At 55.4% G+C, this 21,227-nt stretch overlaps 1 protein-coding gene across 1 annotated transcript in view; it reads left to right on the forward strand.

Moving 5' to 3' along the window:
- LOC146863614 (myosin-IIIb-like) overlaps positions 1-21,227 on the forward strand; it is a 547,606-nt gene that overhangs the window by 270,622 nt on the left and 255,757 nt on the right. Inside the window, exon 7 of the mRNA XM_085627644.1 lies at positions 9,139-9,241. Coding sequence (XP_085483770.1) covers positions 9,139-9,241 — 103 coding nt within the window. The remainder of the gene's footprint in view (positions 1-9,138; positions 9,242-21,227) is intronic.

Here is a 21,227-nt window from a genome sequence, read left to right on the forward strand (position 1 = left end):
GTGGAAACTGAGCCTGTGCCCGACCTCCTCTCCACTAATGTACAAGATGGGTCAGTGGAGGGGGTTGTACTCTCTCCCAAATTGACAGTCCAGCAGCACAGAGACTGTAAGCAGGTGCTGGAGCAGTTTGCTGGCCTGTTCTCTTTGACCCCAGGCATCTCTGAGTGGTGTGTGCACCACATTGACACTGGTGACAGCCTACCTGTCAAAAATAAACTGTACAGGTTGTCTGACCATGTCAGAGCCAGCATTAAAGCTGAGGTTGCTAAGATGCTGGAACTGGGGGTAATTGAACCGTCTGAGAGTCCATGGGCCAGTCCAGTGGTGCTGGTACCCAAACCTTATCCTCAGGGGGTACCCAAGGAGTTTAGGTTCTGTGTGGACTACAGAGGTTTGAATGCAGTCACAAAGACTGATGCTCACCCTATACCTAGAGCTGATGAGCTCATTGATAGGTTAGGGGCTGCTCAGTACCTGAGTACGTTTGATTTGACTTCAGGTTACTGGCAGATTGCCCTCACCGATGGAGCAAAGGAGAGGTCAGCATTCTCCACACCAGAGGGACATTATCAGTTCAAGGTAATGCCCTTTGGATTAAAGAATGCACCTGCCACCTTCCAAAGGTTGGTGAACAGGGTCTTGTCTGGGTTGGAACAGTTCAGTGCAGCTTACCTGGATGATATAGCTGTATACAGCTCTACCTGGGGGATCACTTAAGCCACCTGAGGGAAGTGCTTCAGGCCAAGCAGCAGGCAGGCCTGACTATCAAGGCAAGCACGTGCCAAATAGGGCAGAGTTCTGTGGTGTACGTGGGCCACATGGTAGGTGGGGGCCATGTACAGCCTCTCCAAGCTAAAATTCAAAATATTTTGGATTGGACAGCTCCTGTTACCCAGACTTTGGTCAGGGCATTGCTTGAACTGACAGGGTTCTATAGAAGGTTTGCTCAAAATGAGGGGACCATTGTGGGGCCCCTAACAAAACTCACTACTAAAAAGAGGCCCAAAAAGGTGATTTGGACCCCAGAGTCTCGGAAGGCTTTTGACACTCTGAAAGCTGCCATGTGTTCAACACCAGTGCTACTGGCCCCTGACTAAACAAAATAATTTGTGGTTCAGACAGATGCTTCAGAGCAAGGGATTGGGGCAGTGTTGTTACAGCTAAATGAAGGGGGCCTTGATCAGCCGGTTGCCTTTATTAGCAGGAGACTTCTTCGCAGAGGTAGAGTGCCATTGATTGCTGTGGTTTGGACTCTAAGAAAGTTGAGACCATATTTGTTTGGGACTCATTTTCTTGTTCAAACTGACCACAGACCTCTCAGAAGGCTCATGCAGATGAGAGGGGAGAATTACAATGGGAGAATGCAGATGGACTTTCCAGGATTTTCCACTTAGCTGATGAGGACTACCAGGGTGTAGGTTAGTAACCCATCACCTTTCGTTTGGGGGGGGGTGGGGGGTATGTTGCAAAGTCATCCTGCGCCTTGGGCACCCCCCAACATTTTGCTGACTGATGCTGGTGGTAACTGACTCTGACTGACTCTGGGCTCTGTCTAACCAGGGCCAGGCTAGTGCTATGCTGAAGGAAATGCATTAGAATACAGTTAAACACCTACATACACCAGGGTACACAATGGTATGGTGGGGTACCCCTGTGATTGGTATGACCTACCCTATAAGCCCCTATTATATATTAGGGCAGGGGGGTTGAAACAACCTAGAATTCCCCAGTACCCTGGGGCATGGCGGTTTAGAGGCCAGCAGCTCTTTTTGCACGTGCATGTGTGCACTGCTGAAGCCCGAGGTCAGTTTAAAAGCAGCCCTGGGTGCCAGGACTGCTTTTAAAAAGTAAATTGTGCCGAAACTCGACTTTGGTGTTTGGGGCACTTAAAAATGGATAACCTACAATGTTTTGGCATATTAGGGACCCCCAGGGTCTCCCCTAGGTATCCCAGGGGTGGGAGATCAGATATGTAAAAGGTACACCTGTAGGAGAGTAGGATCTGCTTCACATGGATACCCCCACTTTTTGCTGGTGTTTCACAGTTTTTCGACCTTAGTCTGGCTGTGGCCCTGCTAATCAGGACCACAGCCTAGCTGCTTCCTCTCTAAATTGGTTTCCATGTACATTAGGAACATATCTAATTGGATTCTGGAGTGCCTTATAAGCCCCTAGTATATGGTATACTATGTACCTAGGGCATAGGTACCTCAGAGGCCTACCAGGGTCTGCAGCATGTATTATGCCATCCCTGGGAAGCACTCCAAAATGGCACCGCAGGTCTGCTACTGCAGCCTGGGTAAGGGTGTGCTTGCACCCCTTACTGTGGTATAGGCTACCTATATCACTACCTTATACAGACACATATGACTGACTGAAATATTTGTAGAGCGCACGAATGCCGCGGCGTCTTGGCGCTGAAGATATAGAACGGAGGGGAAGGCGGGAGGCAGATCGATCTAGGTAAAAAGCCAGGTCTTTAGGTCTTTCCTGAAGCTGGTTTTACATTTTTGTGCACGAAGTGCTGGGGGTAGCAGGTTCCAAATTTTAGCTGCCTGGTAAGAAAAGGACTTTCCCCCCCACCGGGCTCTATTTATTATGGGTTGGCACACTAGGTCGTGGGAGGCTGACCTCAGTGTGCGTGAGGGAACATATCGTGGTAGTAGATTATTGAGGTCATCAGGTCCCTTGCCATGTACCGATCTATGTACCAGGCAAAGAGCTTTGAACTGAATGCGGCATCTGACCGGGAGCCAGTGCAGCTCCCGGATGGCTTTGGACGTAGGGTGGTGTCTGGGGAGGTTCAATAATGCTCTGGCCGCCGCATTCTGAATTGCCTGTAGTTTAGACAGTGGTTTTTCTCCTGCTCCTAAATAGAGGGAGTTACAGTAGTCTATTCGGGACATTACGAGGGCTCCCATCACCGTCTTCCTTAACATGTCCGGGATGTAAGGTAGGATTTTCCCAAGTATCTTGATGTTATGGAAACAGGCGGAAGTTACCTGATTCACCTGGGCTTTGCAAGAGAGTTCTTTGTCTAACAAGAAGCCAAGGTTTCTGACCTTGTCTACGGGGAAAGGGCAGGCTCCTGCTTCAGGGGGCCACCATAGTTCATTCCAGATGGAAGGTTTATGACCGAACTCGATGACTTCAGTTTTATCTGTGTTCAGTCTGAGAAAATTACTACTCATCCAGTTCTTAATCTGAGTGAGGCAGCTCCTAAAACACTCCGCCGTGGCATCAATAGCTTGTGAGATTGTCACAATAATTTGTGTGTCGGCGTAAGACACCAGTTGTAGGCCATGTGATCTAATCAGGGCAGCCAGGGGGGTGACGTATAGATTGAAAAGTGTCGGTGACAGAGCCGAGCCTTGTGGGACCCCACCTGGAAGGTAGAATTCAACAGATTGTAGTCCGTTCCAAATCACTTGGTTAGTGCGGGTAGTAAGAAAAGAGGTGATAAGGGCCAGGGCAGGACCGGTGAAGCCTAGGGAAGTAAGTCTTGTTAATAGGACGGAGTGATTTACAGTATCGAAGGCCGCTGTAAGATCTAACAGTATCAGGGCCGACCTCCCGCCTTCGTCCATGGTTTTACGAATTTTTTCGGTAGCCATGATAAGGGCTGATTCAGTGGAGTGTAGGGGTCTGAGGCCATGTTGAGATGAATCAAGTAGCTTCTTTTCCTCCACATGCCGCATTATTTCCTGGTTCATGGCTTTTTCCAAGATCTTTGCGGGCAGCGGCAGACAGGAAATGGGACGATAATGTTTGGGCTCAGAGGGGTCAAGGGTGTCCTTCTTAAGAATGGGTCTGATGCCGCCCATTTACAATTTTTGGGGAATTCTCCTTGAGAGATTATTTTATTGAGCAGGGGGGTCAAGATATTAGCGATGGTCTCAGGGATTAAATGCAATACATAGGGGGGGGCAGGGGTCCAGCGGAGAACTGGATTTCATCTGGATGATCAGATCGTGCACTTGTTGCTTCTCGAGTGCGGAAAAGCTAGAGAAATGGGGAGAGGTTATAGTGATATGTTTAGTTTCGTTCATGGATATGGTGGATATCATGGTACAAAGATCATCGTATACTGTTTGCACTTTCTTTTGAAAGAAAGTGGCCATTCCATCGACAAAACATTGATCAGGGCTAAAGACAGTGTCTCGAGGAGTTTTAGTTAAGTGGGCAACGGTTTTGAAAAGTTTCCCTAGAGGAGTTTGTGGAGTTTAGAATTTTTTCTGTAAAGTGGGCAGATTTTGCTTGAACTATTGTGTTTTTATACTCCTGTAGAGTTTTTAGATATTCCAATTTTTTGGAACCTATACACCACTCCTATGGCAGGCCTTGACAATCCTGAAGGCATAGTGCTTGGTTTTATGTGAGAGGGTGCCCAAGCATGAGCTGAGCCCCTCTGCAGCTTTCGGAAATACTGCCTTATGGCTGTTCTGTGATACAGCCATACCATATACTCTTTAAGTGCATTATAACCTCGCGGTAAATGCTAACTTTGGAATGGCTGCATCAAAACATGTCGTGTTTGGTGTCAAACGCTTTGGAATACTACCCCCCCTCGCCAGTCCTGGCGGCAGGGGTAGCACTCCACCCTTCTAGAGGGAGAGACATGTTCACACTGGTCTAACCCGGTAGGACCTTCCTGAGCCCTGGCATCACAAAATGGATGCCTCTGCCACAGACACGGGTCTGGCCTTCTGCTGCTGACCGAAACTCTGGCATGGGAGGCCTGGACAATAGGTTTCCTGTCTAAGGGAGGTGTAACCACCTCCCCAGACAGGCAGATGTGTATTGGGGCTGGGCAGGAGCACTCTCTGGTGCTTTGAAGTCCTGCAATGGGGGCACATTTGGTGTCCCTGTGCATAGTCCAGTTCAAACCGGTTGCAGGGGCTACCTGCCCCTGCTCTGCGCGAAACTGGACAAAGGAAATGGGTGTAACCATCCCTATTTCCAAACCCACCCATAAGTGGGGCCATAGAGTTAGTCCATTCCCTAAAACTTAGTATAAGTATGGGAATCCAGTCCCTAGGACTTTAGATTACCCTGGACAAAACTCTGCTACATATATCCTGGACCTTCGACATTCTATCCTGACTAGAAGACTGAAGAAATCTCCCTTTGGGTCAAGGAGTGACTCCCCTCTTGGCAGGCACCAAAGAAGCAACTGACCGGTCTGCATCACTGAAGCTCCCGCTGGACGCCGAAGTCTTTGCATCACCAGAGGTGGATTTCCAGACTTCCCCGAGGCTACCCTGAGTACACAGCAAAGCTGAGGCCCGTGGCTATCGTCTGTGACGTGGAACCGTGACCCCTGGACACCGTGAACTTTTGCAGCAACACTATCTTCCTGGACCTCCTTGAAGTTGTGCTTTGGGCTCCGAGTAGCCCCAGCCTTTAGCACCTCCTGCACCGAAGATTGTTGGCCTCCACTCCACAAGTGACCCGTGGGCTAGCTCCAAGTGCGACCGCTTGAGGCTCCTTCGCGATCACTAGCCCATTGGCTAGCAGGTCCCTACAAAGGTAACTCCTTTTCTAATTGGGCTTTCCTGGTTGCTCCAGACGTGCCCTGACTTACCCTCACTGGGTGGGTCCCTCAGACCTTGCTGGTCTGCACCGCAGTCCTTTCTCTGAATTCCAGTGACTTTCCGTTGCCAGGGCTTGTTGGGTCCATTCTGGTCGCCGACACTGCAGCACTTGACAGACTTCGTGGGACAGCTCGAATCCGGCTCATAGACTTCGACGCCTCCTGGACCTCGTGGCTGAAGAGTCCAGATACCCATCAACTCACCTGAAGCACCCGACATCTGTGGGCATTGGTCCATCCTGCCCTCGGTCACTGGCAAGTGACCCAGACTCTGTCCCCTCTGCTTTCAGGTTCCCTCCATCCTAGATCCAGGCTCGGATCTCTTCGGACACTTCTCCTCTTCACGGCAGCAGCAGTTCTTTGCAGGCTCCCATTGAAATCGATGATGCAACCCGACACCAAAAGACACCCATGCACCCGGCTTCCCTGGGTGAGGTAACTCGAGTACTCTGGTTCTCCCGTGGGTGCTAGCCCTAGAACTTCTTAAGTCCAAAAGGGTTTGGTCCTGACTCGATGCTAATTGTCCCTAATCTTTAAATTTCCAACCGCAACATTGCCCATAGATGCTTATGGGAACCCGCGGTTGTGTTTACACACTGCATACATACAGTCCCTGTGGGTCCCCTGTGTCACTACCTTGGGAGGTTCCTTGGGGTCCCAGCGATGCTCTAGGCCTGGTCTATTCCAGTCGTGGTTCTTATACCACTTTTTTGGTATATGGTTTGGTACGCCCCTAGCGCCCAAACGTGTATTTGTGCTATTACTGATACTTGCTAACTTGTAAACAAAGTACATCGAACTACAGTCTCATAAAGAGACTAAAGGGGTGTGTTTTAACCTAAATACATATATTTTGAATATATACCTGGTGTGGTTGTCCTTTCATTTGATCATTCAAGAGATTATAGATTGGTAAAACAAGCTGCTTTACATTCCTTCAAGACTTAGCCTGAAGGCTGCTCTCCATAGCTACCGCTAGGATAGCTTTCAATAAAGGTTGTCTTTAACCTATCACCATAAGGGGTTGTTTGGACTGATACAAGGTGCCCACTAGAACTAGTGGACAGCATATATCAGGCCACCTTCTCACAACACCCTTATAAAAATGAGTTTTTATATGCCTGGGTAAAGTGAAATTTCACATTTCACTCCCCACATTGTGGTAAAGTGCTGCTCAAATTCAACCTTGATGCTAGGAGCACTGGGGAAGAAGGATCTGGAATATTCCTACAGATTCAGGACCCCTAAAGTCTACCCTAGTTGCACATGGGGTGGGGTTCCTGTAAATATAAGGCATATACTTATAAAATATGTTTTGTAAGTCCTGGTGCTGGAAAAATGGCCCAAGTCATTTTTCCCATTGCAAATCCCCTGTTGCATCGGTTAACATGGTAGAAAGTTATTGAATAATAACTCTTTATAGGAGAGGGCTAGAAAGGCCATACAAAGACTTCCCAGAATGGTATTGACAAATCTAACAATATTATTGTTGAATTTCTCCTCAAGTGTACATACAAACAAGAAAGTCTTATAACTTCTTGTAAATCAAAATTCAGCCTTCCAGTTGTCTGTCCTGATTGGTCAGAGTTGAGTGGATTAGCCAGGCTGCCTTGAAGAGGTGATACAGAGCCCCTAGGGTTAACCAGCTCTGCTGGGGGGGGCAGTGTGCTGTTCATAGGAATGCCAGGCCAGGGGGAGGAGTCGTAAACTGTGGTCTTCAAAGGCAGAGGGATGGCCACAGTGTTAGTTTCCACTTTACACTTTTGACCCCCACCAGACCTAGGATTAGGGGAGGTATGTGCAGATGGTAGGGGGAGAGTCTATGGAAATAAGCCATCCTAGGGGGTGTGTTTAGCCAGCTCTTACCTCTTTGCTGGAAAATCAGCCATTATGGATTTGGAAGATTTGATGTACACTGGGGAAAAATAATGCCACACTCTACAGGATGTGGTCATAACTTTGAGGAGCTACCCTGCTCCCATTGGTCCGAAGTGACCTCCTGCATGACCCAGAGAACTTGGAATAAGTATCTGAGAGGGGCAGAGCCCTCCCGATCTGCTGCTTGAAACTGAAGAGAATCAGAAGTGTCTGTCTGCGCTGAAGATTTGGAAGTGCCTTTCCAAAGGCCAGGACTCTGAGTTTGCGCCTTTTTGCACCATTGGGAACTACAGCCCTGGGGATCAAACCTGCTTCAAAAGGACTGAAGAATGGACTCCCTGCAAGCTACAGGTTAACTGAGCTCACCTGGACATCCCCACAGAGAATTCCCAGCCTGAAGTACCAGTGGATTTGTAAGGGTTTTGTTCAAGTGGATTGCGGAATTGAAGTTTCACACTTTCAAGGACCCTCTTGGAGATTCCAGAACCTTGGACTGTGTGTTGGATACTTTGGAACCCGCAAGCAGAACTTCAGGAAGGAGTTCTAACTGGACCCACCTGCTGGAGAAGGCGGCAACACACAGTGGTGAGATTCTCCAGAACAATTTCCAAAGGTGTGTCCCTGTCCGAGAAAACAAAATGACTAAAAGGGGCACTGTTGGTTTCTAAGCACTAGAAAGTGACTAATCTTTAAAAATTCATATCTCTGGTTCCCTATAGTTGATTTGTTTTGTTTTTGTTTTGGTGTCATTTAAAAGATAAAAATCTTACCAATTTTTATAAATATTTGTTGGATTATTATTTTGTGTTGTCTTAATTATTTACTGAAATTGTGTTTTTTAATGCTTTACAACCTGTCTTTGAAGTTAAGCCTGCCTGCTCCCAGCCACGTTACCAAGGGTTGAGCATAGGAATACGTTTCTGAGACCTATGCTGGGTCCTACCATGTGTTAGTGGCCTTATCGCCAGTGGCAGACCGACATTTGCCCCTACCAATAACCCACTTTCCAACAGTATGTATTGGTTTATACACTCCAGAGTCAATCCATCAAAATCTTTATTCGATCTCTTTAGCAAAGATCATAAAAGTACAAATTCATCACAAACTCATTAAATACACAGTGTAGACAATAATATTAATCAGTTAAAACTAATAAAATCTTGGTAAGCCTTAGTTATCGTAAAGCCAATTAGATAGATAGATACATAGATAGATAGATAGATAAATAGTTAGATAGATATATATCTATCTCCCTCTCTCTCTCCTCCCCCTGTGCCTTGAGTGCCCTCCTCCAGTGTGTGTGTGTGTCTCTCTCTCTCTCTCTCTCGCTCTCTCTCTCTCTCTCTCTCTCTCTCTCTCTCTCTCTCTCTCTCTCTCTCTCTCTCGCGCTCTCTCTCTCTCATGTGTTTCTGTTTTCTCATCTTTCTGCCCCTGATGACTGCTTCTCTCAAGTACTTTGTATTTTTGAGATGTCTTGCACCTCCCCCCATCTCGGCTGCATCCCGTACAGGGTGTCAGTATTTCTCTCATCTTTGCCCTTTACTCTGTACCTTCGAGTTGGTCCCGTCTCTCACCCCTGACCCTAGCATGTCTCTCCTTCTCCCTGCCATCTCTCCACCTGTGAGAGGTCTCACCTCTTGTTTCTCTATAACTCTCCTCCACCGCAGGTACATAAACTACAAGTACGGAGACGAGGCGATGGACGAGTTCTGGCGGAACCGGTACAGGGGCGTCTGCAACGCCATGGACATGGTGGGCTTCGAGGACCAGGTGAGTGGACCTGGCACTGCTGGTACTGGCTGAATCGCCCACCCTCCACCTCTCTTGGCCCTTCCTGCATCTGTAGCCCCTTACTACACCCATCGCCTAAAGCATGGTTCCGGAGGGGTTTGTTACTCCTGGCAGAGGAGGAGGGGTAGGGTGGTCAATGCTGATACATGAGGGGGGGTCTGTTAATACTGATATACGGGGGGGGTCTGTTAATCCTGATACATGAGGGGGGGTCTGTTAATCCTGATAAATGAGGGTGGGGTCTGTTAATCCTGATAAATGAGGGTGGGGTCTGTTAATCCTGATACATGAGGGGGGGTCTGTTAATCCTGATACATGAGGGGGGGTCTGTTAATCCTGTCACATAAAGGGTCTGTTAATCCAGATACATAAGGGGTCTGTTAATCCAGATACATAAGGGGTCTGTTAATCCAAATACATAAGGGGTCTGTTAATCCAGATACATAAGGGGTCTGTTAATCCAGATACATAAGGGGTCTGTTACTCCTGATTCATGAAGGGTCTGTTAATCCTGATTCATGAAGGGTCTGTTAATCCTGATTCATGAAGGGTCTGTTAATCCTGATACATGAGGTGGGTCTGTTAATCCTGATACATAAGGGTTTCTGTTAATCCTGATACATAAGGGTTTCTGTTAATCCTGATACATAAGGGGGGGGGGGGGTCTGTTAATCCTGATACATAAGGGGGAGTCATAAGGGGGGATCTGTTAATCCTGATTAATGAGGGGTCTGTTAATCCTGATTCATGAGGGGTCTGTTAATCCTGATTCATGAGGGGTGCCTGTTAATCCTGTCACATAAAGGGTCTGTTAATCCAGATACATAAGGGGTCTGTTAATCCAGATATATAAGGGGTCTGTTAATCCAAATACATAAGGGGTCTGTTAATCCAGATACATAAGGGGTCTGTTAATCCAGATACATAAGGGGTCTGTTACTCCTGATTCATGAAGGGTCTGTTAATCCTGATTCATGAAGGGTCTGTTAATCCTGATTCATGAAGGGTCTGTTAATCCTGATACATGAGGTGGGTCTGTTAATCCTGATACATAAGGGTTTCTGTTAATCCTGATACATAAGGGTTTCTGTTAATCCTGATACATAAGGGGGGGGGTCTGTTAATCCTGATACATAAGGGGGAGTCATAAGGGGGGATCTGTTAATCCTGATTAATGAGGGGTCTGTTAATCCTGATTCATGAGGGGTCTGTTAATCCTGATTCATGAGGGGTGCCTGTTAATCCTGATTCATGAGGGCGGTCTGTTAATCCAGATACATGAGGGCGGCCTGTTAATCCAGATACATGAGGGCGGCCTGTTAATCCAGATACATGAGGGTGGTCTGGTAATCCTGATACATGAGTGTAGTCTGGTAATCCTGATACATGAAGGGGGGGTCGGTTAATCCTGGCAGAGGAGGGGGGGGGGGGTCTGTTAATCCTGATACATGGAATGTCTGTTAATCCTGATACATGAAGTTCTATTACTATTGACAGAGGAGGGGAGTCAGTTAATCCTGGCAGAGGAGGGGAGTCGGTTAATCCTGGCAGAGGAGGGGAGTCGGTTAATCCTGGCAGAGGAGGGGAGTCGGTTAAATCCGCGGTTAAATCCTGGCAGAGGAGGGGAGTCGGTTAAATCCTGGCAGAGGAGGGGAGTCGGTTAAATCCTGGCAGAGGAGGGGAGTCGGTTAAATCCTGGCAGAGGAGGGGAGTCGGTTAAATCCTGGCAGAGGAGGGGAGTCGGTTAAATCCTGGCAGAGGAGGGGAGTCGGTTAAATCCTGGCAGAGGAGGGGAGTCGGTTAAATCCTGGCAGAGGAGGGGAGTCGGTTAATCCTGGCAGAGGAGGGGAGTCGGTTAATCCTGGCAGAGGAGGGGAGTCGGTTAATCCTGGCAGAGGAGGGGAGTCGGTTAATCCTGGCAGAGGAGGGGGGGGTCGGTTAATCCTGGCAGAGGAGGGGGGGGGTCGGTTAATCCTGGCAGAGGAGGGGGGGGTCGGTTAATCCTGGCAGAGGAGGGGGGGGGGGGTCGGTTAATCCTGGCAGAGGAGGGGGGGGGTCGGTTAATCCTGGCAGAGGAGGGGGGGGGTGTCGGTTAATCCTGGCAGAGGAGAGGAGATTTTTGTATCCTGGCAGAGGAGGTGGGTCTGTTAATCCTGGAATGGGACAGGATTGTTAATCCTGGCAGAAGAGGAAGGGTCAGATAATCCTGGCAGAAGAGGAAGGGTCAGATAATCCTGGCAGAAGAGGAGGGGTCAGATAATCCTGGCTGAAGAGGAGGGGTCAGATAATCCTGGCAGAAGAGGAGGGTGTTGGTTAATCCTGGCAGAGGATGAGGGGTCGTTTAATGCTGGCAGAGGAGGGGGATGTCTGTTAATCCTGGCAGAGGAGGTGGATGTCTGTTAATCCTGGCAGAGGAGGTGGTTCATTAATCCTGGCAGAGGAGGGGGTCAGTTAATCCTGGCAGAAGAGGAGGGTGTCGGTTAATCCTGGCAGAGGATGAGGGGTCGTTTAATCCTGGCAGAGGAGGGGGATGTCTGTTAATCCTGGCAGAGGAGGTGGATGTCTGTTAATCCTGGCAGAGGAGGTGGTTCATTAATCCTGGCAGAGGAGGGGGTCAGTTAATCCTGGCAGAGGAGGGGGGGTCGGTTAATCCTGGCAGAGGAGGGGGAGGGGTCAGTTAATCCTGGCAGAGGGAGGGGAGTTGGTTAATCCTGGCAGAGGGAGGGGAGTTGGTTAATCCTGGCAGAGGGAGGGGAGTTGGTTAATCCTGGCAGAGGGAGGGGAGTTGGTTAATCCTGGCAGAGGGAGGGGGAGTTGGTTAATCCTGGCAGAGGGAGGGGGAGTCAGTTTATCCTGGCAGAGGAGGGGAAGTCGGTTAATCCTGGCAGAGGAGGGGAAGTCGATTAATCCTGGCAGAGGAGGGGAAGTCGATTAATCCTGGCAGAGGAGGGGAAGTCGATTAATCCTGGCAGAGGAGGGGAAGTCGGTTAATCCTGACAGAGGAGGGGAGTCCGTTAATCCTGGCAGAGGAGGGGGATGCCTGTTAATCCTGGCAGAGGAGGGGGATGCCTGTTAATCCTGGCAGAGGAGGGGGATGCCTGTTAATCCTGGCAGAGGAGGGGGATGCCTGTTAATCCTGGCAGAGGAGGGGGATGTCTGTTAATCCTGGCAGAGGAGGGGGATGTCTGTTAATCCTGGCAGAGGAGGGGGATGTCTGTTAATCCTGGCAGAGGAGGTGGTTCGTTAATCCTGGCAGAGGAGGGGGGGGGGGGGGGTCGGTTAATCCTGGCAGAGGAGGGCGGGGGCGATTAATCCTGGCAGAGGAGGAGGGGGGGTCGGTTAATCCTGGCAGAGGAGGAGGGGGGGGGTCGGTTAATCCTGGCAGAGGAGGGGGGTGTTGGTTAATCCTGGCAGAGGAGGGGGGGGGGGGGTCGGTTAATCCTGGCAGAGGAGGGGGGGGGGGCGGTTAATCCTGGCAGAGGAGGAGGGGGGGCGGTTAATCCTGGCAGAGGAGGAGGGGGGGTCGGTTAATCCTGGCAGAGGAGGAGGAGGAGGGGGGGGGTCGGTTAATCCTGGCAGAGGAGGGGGGTGTTGGTTAATCCTGGCAGAGGAGGGGGGGGGGGTTGGTTAATCCTGGCAGAGGAGGGGGGGGGGGTTGGTTAATCCTGGCAGAGGAGGGGGGGGTTGGTTAATCCTGGCAGAGGAGGGGGGGTTGGTTAATCCTGGCAGAGGAGGAGGGGGGGGTTGGTTAATCCTGGCAGAGATCGGGGGGGGTGGTTAATCCTGGCAGAGGAGGGGGGGGGGTCGGTTAATCCTGATGGAGGGGGGGGGGGGGGTCGGTTAATCCTGACGGAGGGGGGGGGGTCGGTTAATCCTGACGGAGGGGGGGGGGTCGGTTAACCCTGACGGAGGGGGGGGGTCGGTTAACCCTGACGGAGGGGGAGGGGGGGGGGGGGTCGGTTAATCCTGACGGAGGGGGGGGGGTCGGTTAATCCTGACGGAGGGGGGGGGGGGTCGGTTAATCCTGACGGAGGGGGGGGGGGGGGTCGGATAATTCTGACGGAGGGGGGGGGTCGGGTCGGTTAATTCGGAGGGGGGGGTCGGTTAATTCTGACAGAGGGGGGGGGGTCGGTTAATTCTGACAGAGGGGGGGGGGGTCGGTTAATTCTGACAGAGGGGGGGGGGGTCGGTTAATTCTGACAGAGGGGGGGGGGGTCGGTTAATTCTGACAGAGGGGGGGGGGGTCGGTTAATCCTGACGGAGGAGGGGGGGGGTCGGTTAATCCTGACGGAGGAGGGGGGGGGTCGGTTAATCCTGACGGAGGAGGGGGGGGGGTCGGTTAATCCTGACGGAGGAGGGGGGGGGGGGTCGGTTAATCCTGACAGAGGAGGGGGGGGTTAATCCTGATGGAGGAGGGGGGGGGGTCGGTTAATCCTGACGGAGGAGGGGGGGGTTAATCGTGACGGAGGGGGGGGGGTCGGGTCAGGTTAATCCTGACAGAGGGGGGGGGGTCGGGTCAGGTTAATCCTGACAGAGGGGGGGGGGGGGTCGGGTCAGGTTAATCCTGACAGAGGGGGGGGGGGGGGGTCGGGTCAGGTTAACCCTGACAGAGGGGGGGCGGGGTATCGGTTAACCCTGACAGAGGGGGGGGGTCGGTTAACCCTGACAGAGGGGGGGGGGGGGGGTCGGTTAATCCTGACGGAGGAGGGGGGGTCGGTTAATCCTGACGGAGGAGGGGGGGTCGGTTAACCCTGACGGAGGAGGGGGGGTCGGTTAATCCTGACGGAGGGGGGGGGGGGGGTCGGTTAATCCTGACGGAGGAGGGGGGGTCGGTTAATCCTGACGGAGGAGGGGGGGTCGGTTAATCCTGACGGAGGAGGGGGGGGTTAATCCTGATGGAGGAGGGGGGGGGGGGGGGTCGGTTAATCCTGACAGAGGAGGGGGGGGTCGGTTAACCCTGACAGGGGGGGGGGGGTCGGTTATCCCTGACAGAGGGGGGGGGGGGTCGGTTATCCCTGACAGAGGGGGGGGGGGTCGGTTATCCCTGACAGAGGGGGGGGGGGGTCGGTTAATTCTGACAGAGGGGGGGGGGTCAGGTTAATTCTGACAGAGGGGGGGGGGGTCAGGTTAATCCTGACAGGGGGGGGGGGGTCGGGTCAGGTTAATCCTGACAGGGGGGGGGGGGGTCGGGTCAGGTTAATCCTGACAGAGGGGGGGGGGGGGTCGGGTCAGGTTAATCCTGACAGAGGGGGGGGGGGGTCGGGTCAGGTTAAGCCTGACAGAGGGGGGGGGGGGTCGGGTCAGGTTAAGCCTGACAGAGGGGTGGGGGTCAGGTTAATCCTGACAGAGGAGGTGGATGTCTGTTAATCCTGGCAGAGGAGGTGGTTCATTAATCCTGGCAGAGGAGGGGGTCAGTTAATCCTGGCAGAGGAGGGGGGGTCGGTTAATCCTGGCAGAGGAGGGGGAGGGGTCAGTTAATCCTGGCAGAGGGAGGGGAGTTGGTTAATCCTGGCAGAGGGAGGGGAGTTGGTTAATCCTGGCAGAGGGAGGGGGAGTTGGTTAATCCTGGCAGAGGGAGGGGGAGTCGGTTTATCCTGGCAGAGGAGGGGAAGTCGGTTAATCCTGGCAGAGGAGGGGAAGTCGATTAATCCTGGCAGAGGAGGGGAAGTCGATTAATCCTGGCAGAGGAGGGGAAGTCGATTAATCCTGGCAGAGGAGGGGAAGTCGGTTAATCCTGACAGAGGAGGGGAGTCCGTTAATCCTGGCAGAGGAGGGGGATGCCTGTTAATCCTGGCAGAGGAGGGGGATGCCTGTTAATCCTGGCAGAGGAGGGGGATGCCTGTTAATCCTGGCAGAGGAGGGGGATGCCTGTTAATCCTGGCAGAGGAGGGGGATGTCTGTTAATCCTGGCAGAGGAGGGGGATGTCTGTTAATCCTGGCAGAGGAGGGGGATGTCTGTTAATCCTGGCAGAGGAGGTGGTTCGTTAATCCTGGCAGAGGAGGGGGGGGGGGGGGTCGGTTAATCCTGGCAGAGGAGGGCGGGGGCGATTAATCCTGGCAGAGGAGGAGGGGGGGTCGGTTAATCCTGGCAGAGGAGGAGGAGGAGGGGGGGGGTCGGTTAATCCTGGCAGAGGAGGGGGGTGTTGGTTAATCCTGGCAGAGGAGGGGGGGGGGGGGGTCGGTTAATCCTGGCAGAGGAGGGGGGGGGGGCGGTTAATCCTGGCAGAGGAGGAGGGGGGGCGGTTAATCCTGGCAGAGGAGGAGGGGGGGCGGTTAATCCTGGCAGAGGAGGAGGGGGGGTCGGTTAATCCTGGCAGAGGAGGAGGAGGAGGGGGGGGGTCGGTTAATCCTGGCAGAGGAGGGGGGTGTTGGTTAATCCTGGCAGAGGAGGGGGGGGGGGTTGGTTAATCCTGGCAGAGGAGGGGGGGGGGGTTGGTTAATCCTGGCAGAGGAGGGGGGGGTTGGTTAATCCTGGCAGAGGAGGGGGGGTTGGTTAATCCTGGCAGAGGAGGAGGGGGGGGTTGGTTAATCCTGGCAGAGATCGGGGGGGGTGGTTAATCCTGGCAGAGGAGGGGGGGGGGGTCGGTTAATCCTGACGGAGGGGGGGGGGGGGGGGTCGGTTAATCCTGACGGAGGGGGGGGGGTCGGTTAATCCTGACGGAGGGGGGGGGGTCGGTTAACCCTGACGGAGGGGGGGGGGTCGGTTAACCCTGACGGAGGGGGAGGGGGGGGGGGGGTCGGTTAATCCTGACGGAGGGGGGGGGGTCGGTTAATCCTGACGGAGGGGGGGGGGGTCGGTTAATCCTGACGGAGGGGGGGGGGGGGGTCGGATAATTCTGACGGAGGGGGGGGGTCGGATAATTCTGACGGAGGGGGGGGGTCGGGTCGGTTAATTCGGAGGGGGGGGTCGGTTAATTCTGACAGAGGGGGGGGGGTCGGTTAATTCTGACAGAGGGGGGGGGGGGTCGGTTAATTCTGACAGAGGGGGGGGGGGTCGGTTAATTCTGACAGAGGGGGGGGGGTCGGTTAATCCTGACGGAGGAGGGGGGGGGGGTCGGTTAATCCTGACGGAGGAGGGGGGGGGGGTCGGTTAATCCTGACGGAGGAGGGGGGGGGGGTCGGTTAATCCTGACGGAGGAGGGGGGGGGGTCGGTTAATCCTGACAGAGGAGGGGGGGGTTAATCGTGACGGAGGGGGGGGGGTCGGGTCAGGTTAATCCTGACAGAGGGGGGGGGGTCGGGTCAGGTTAATCCTGACAGAGGGGGGGGGGGGGTCGGGTCAGGTTAATCCTGACAGAGGGGGGGGGGGGGTCGGGTCAGGTTAAGCCTGACAGAGGGGGGGCGGGGTATCGGGTCAGGTTAAGCCTGACAGAGGGGGGGCGGGGTATCGGTTAACCCTGACAGAGGGGGGGGGGGGGGGGTCGGTTAATCCTGACGGAGGAGGGGGGGTCGGTTAATCCTGACGGAGGAGGGGGGGTCGGTTAATCCTGACGGAGGAGGGGGGGTCGGTTAACCCTGACGGAGGAGGGGGGGTCGGTTAATCCTGACGGAGGGGGGGGGGGGGGGGTCGGTTAATCCTGACGGAGGAGGGGGGGTCGGTTAATCCTGACGGAGGAGGGGGGGTCGGTTAATCCTGACGGAGGAGGGGGGGGTTAATCCTGATGGAGGAGGGGGGGGGGGGGGGGGTCGGTTAATCCTGACAGAGGAGGGGGGGGTCGGTTAACCCTGACAGGGGGGGGGGGGTCGGTTATCCCTGACAGAGGGGGGGGGGGGGTCGGTTAATTCTGACAGAGGGGGGGGGGGGTCGGTTAATTCTGACAGAGGGGGGGGGGGTCAGGTTAATTCTGACAGAGGGGGGGGGGGTCAGGTTAATCCTGACAGGGGGGGGGGGGGTCGGGTCAGGTTAATCCTGACAGAGGGGGGGGGGGGGGGGTCGGGTCAGGTTAATCCTGACAGAGGGGGGGGGGGGGTCGGGTCAGGTTAAGCCTGACAGAGGGGGGGGGGGGTCGGGTCAGGTTAAGCCTGACAGAGGGGTGGGGGTCAGGTTAATCCTGACAGAGGAGGTGGATGTCTGTTAATCCTGGCAGAGGAGGTGGTTCATTAATCCTGGCAGAGGAGGGGGTCAGTTAATCCTGGCAGAGGAGGGGGGGTCGGTTAATCCTGGCAGAGGAGGGGGAGGGGTCAGTTAATCCTGGCAGAGGGAGGGGAGTTGGTTAATCCTGGCAGAGGGAGGGGAGTTGGTTAATCCTGGCAGAGGGAGGGGGAGTTGGTTAATCCTGGCAGAGGGAGGGGGAGTCGGTTTATCCTGGCAGAGGAGGGGAAGTCGGTTAATCCTGGCAGAGGAGGGGAAGTCGATTAATCCTGGCAGAGGAGGGGAAGTCGATTAATCCTGGCAGAGGAGGGGAAGTCGATTAATCCTGGCAGAGGAGGGGAAGTCGGTTAATCCTGACAGAGGAGGGGAGTCCGTTAATCCTGGCAGAGGAGGGGGATGTCTGTTAATCCTGGCAGAGGAGGGGGATGCCTGTTAATCCTGGCAGAGGAGGGGGATGCCTGTTAATCCTGGCAGAGGAGGGGGATGCCTGTTAATCCTGGCAGAGGAGGGGGATGCCTGTTAATCCTGGCAGAGGAGGGGGATGCCTGTTAATCCTGGCAGAGGAGGTGGTTCGTTAATCCTGGCAGAGGAGGGGGGGGGGGGGGTCGGTTAATCCTGGCAGAGGAGGGCGGGGGCGATTAATCCTGGCAGAGGAGGAGGGGGGGTCGGTTAATCCTGGCAGAGGAGGAGGAGGAGGGGGGGGTCGGTTAATCCTGGCAGAGGAGGGGGGTGTTGGTTAATCCTGGCAGAGGAGGGGGGGGGGGGTCGGTTAATCCTGGCAGAGGAGGGGGGGGGCGGTTAATCCTGGCAGAGGAGGAGGGGGGGCGGTTAATCCTGGCAGAGGAGGAGGGGGGTCGGTTAATCCTGGCAGAGGAGGAGGAGGAGGGGGGGGTCGGTTAATCCTGGCAGAGGAGGGGGGTGTTGGTTAATCCTGGCAGAGGAGGGGGGGGGGGGTTGGTTAATCCTGGCAGAGGAGGGGGGGGGGTTGGTTAATCCTGGCAGAGGAGGGGGGGGTTGGTTAATCCTGGCAGAGGAGGGGGGGTTGGTTAATCCTGGCAGAGGAGGAGGGGGGGGTTGGTTAATCCTGGCAGAGATCGGGGGGGGTGGTTAATCCTGGCAGAGGAGGGGGGGGGGGTCGGTTAATCCTGACGGAGGGGGGGGGGTCGGTTAATCCTGACGGAGGGGGGGGGGGTCGGTTAACCCTGACGGAGGGGGGGGGTCGGTTAACCCTGACGGAGGGGGAGGGGGGGGGGGGGGGGTCGGTTAATCCTGACGGAGGGGGGGGGTCGGTTAATCCTGACGGAGGGGGGGGGGGTCGGTTAATCCTGACGGAGGGGGGGGGGGGGGTCGGATAATTCTGACGGAGGGGGGGGGTCGGATAATTCTGACGGAGGGGGGGGTCGGGTCGGTTAATTCGGAGGGGGGGGTCGGTTAATTCTGACAGAGGGGGGGGGTCGGTTAATTCTGACAGAGGGGGGGGGGTCGGTTAATTCTGACAGAGGGGGGGGGGGTCGGTTAATTCTGACAGAGGGGGGGGGGGTCGGTTAATTCTGACAGAGGGGGGGGGGTCGGTTAATTCTGACAGAGGGGGGGGGGTCGGTTAATCCTGACGGAGGAGGGGGGGGGTCGGTTAATCCTGACGGAGGAGGGGGGGGGGGTCGGTTAATCCTGACGGAGGAGGGGGGGGGGTCGGTTAATCCTGACGGAGGAGGGGGGGGGGGTCGGTTAATCCTGACGGAGGAGGGGGGGGGGGGGGTCGGTTAATCCTGACGGAGGAGGGGGGGGGGGTCGGTTAATCCTGACGGAGGAGGGGGGGGGGGTCGGTTAATCCTGACGGAGGAGGGGGGGGGGGTCGGTTAATCCTGACGGAGGAGGGGGGGGTTAATCGTGACGGAGGGGGGGGGGGTCGGGTCAGGTTAATCCTGACAGAGGGGGGGGGGGGGTCGGGTCAGGTTAAGCCTGACAGAGGGGGGGCGGGGTATCGGTTAATCCTGACGGAGGAGGGGGGGTCGGTTAATCCTGACGGAGGAGGGGGGGTCGGTTAATCCTGACGGAGGAGGGGGGGTCGGTTAATCCTGACGGAGGAGGGGGGGTCGGTTAACCCTGACGGAGGAGGGGGGGTCGGTTAATCCTGACGGAGGGGGGGGGGGGGGGGGTCGGTTAATCCTGACGGAGGAGGGGGGGTCGGTTAATCCTGACGGAGGAGGGGGGGTCGGTTAATCCTGACGGAGGAGGGGGGGGTTAATCCTGATGGAGGAGGGGGGGGGGGGGGGGGTCGGTTAATCCTGACAGAGGAGGGGGGGGTCGGTTAACCCTGACAGAGGGGGGGGGGGGTCGGTTAACCCTGACAGAGGGGGGGGGGGGGTCGGTTAATTCTGACAGAGGGGGGGGGGGGTCGGTTAATTCTGACAGAGGGGGGGGGGTCAGGTTAATTCTGACAGAGGGGGGGGGTCAGGTTAATCCTGACAGGGGGGGGGGGGGTCGGGTCAGGTTAATCCTGACAGAGGGGGGGGGGGGGTCGGGTCAGGTTAATCCTGACAGAGGGGGGGGGGGGGTCGGGTCAGGTTAAGCCTGACAGAGGGGGGGGGGGGTCGGGTCAGGTTAAGCCTGACAGAGGGGTGGGGGTCAGGTTAATCCTGACAGAGGGGGGGGGGTCGGGTCAGGTTAAGCCTGACAGAGGGGTGGGGGTCAGGTTAATCCTGGCAGAGGGGGGGGGGGGGTATCGGTTAATCCTGGCAGAGGAGGAGGGGGGGGTCAGGTTAATCCTGACAGAGGGGGGGGGGGGGTCGGGTCAGGTTAAGCCTGACAGAGGGGTGGGGGTCAGGTTAATCCTGGCAGAGGAGGAGGGGGGGGGTCAGGTTAATCCTGACAGAGGGGGGGGGGTCGGGTCAGGTTAAGCCTGACAGAGGGGTGGGGGTCAGGTTAATCCTGGCAGAGGAGGAGGGGGGGGGTCAGGTTAATCCTGGCAGAGGAGGAGGGGGGGGTCAGGTTAATCCTGGCAGAGGGGGGGGGGGGGTATCGGTTAATTCTGACGGAGGGGGGGGGGGGTATCGGTTAATTCTGACGGAGGAGGGGGGGGTCGGTTAATTCTGACGGAGGAGGGGGGGGTCGGTTAATCCTGACGGAGGAGGGGGGGGGTTAAGCCTGACGGAGGAGGGGGGGGTTAAGCCTGACGGAGGAGGGGGGGGGTTAAGCCTGACGGAGGAGGGGGGGGGGTTAAGCCTGACGGAGGAGGGGGGGGGTTAAGCCTGACAGGGGGGGGGTCGGGTCAGGTTAAGCCTGACAGGGGGGGGGGGGGGGTCGGTTAACCCTGCCAACAGAGGGGGGGGGCGTCGGTTAACCCTGACAGGGGGGGGGGGGGTCGGGTCAGGTTAATCCTGACAGAGGGGGGGGGTCGGGTCAGGTTAATCCTGACAGAGGGGGGGGGGGGGGGTCGGGTCAGGTTAATCCTGACAGAGGGGTGGGGGTCAGGTTAATCCTGGCAGAGGAGGAGGGGGGGGGGTATCGGTTAACCCTGACAGAGGGGGGGGGGGGGTATCGGTTAACCCTGACAGAGGGGGGGGGGGGGGGTATCGGTTAACCCTGACAGAGGGGGGGGGGTCGGTTAACCCTGACAGAGGGGGGGGGGGGGGCGGTTAATTCTGACAGAGGGGGGGGGGGTCGGTTAACTCTGACAGAGGGGGGGGGGGGGTCAGGTTAATCCTGGCAGAGGGGGGGGGGGTATCGGTTAACCCTGACAGGGGGGGGGGGGGGGTCGGTTAACCCTGACAGAGGGGGGGGGGGGGGTCGGTTAACCCTGACAGAGGGGGGGGGGGGTCGGTTAACCCTGACAGAGGGGGGGGGGGTCGGTTAATCCTGACAGAGGGGGGGGGGG

The sequence above is a fragment of the Triturus cristatus genome, chromosome 2_1 (genome assembly GCF_964204655.1).
Source record: "Triturus cristatus chromosome 2_1, aTriCri1.1, whole genome shotgun sequence".
Classification (NCBI taxonomy): Eukaryota; Metazoa; Chordata; class Amphibia; order Caudata; family Salamandridae; genus Triturus; species Triturus cristatus.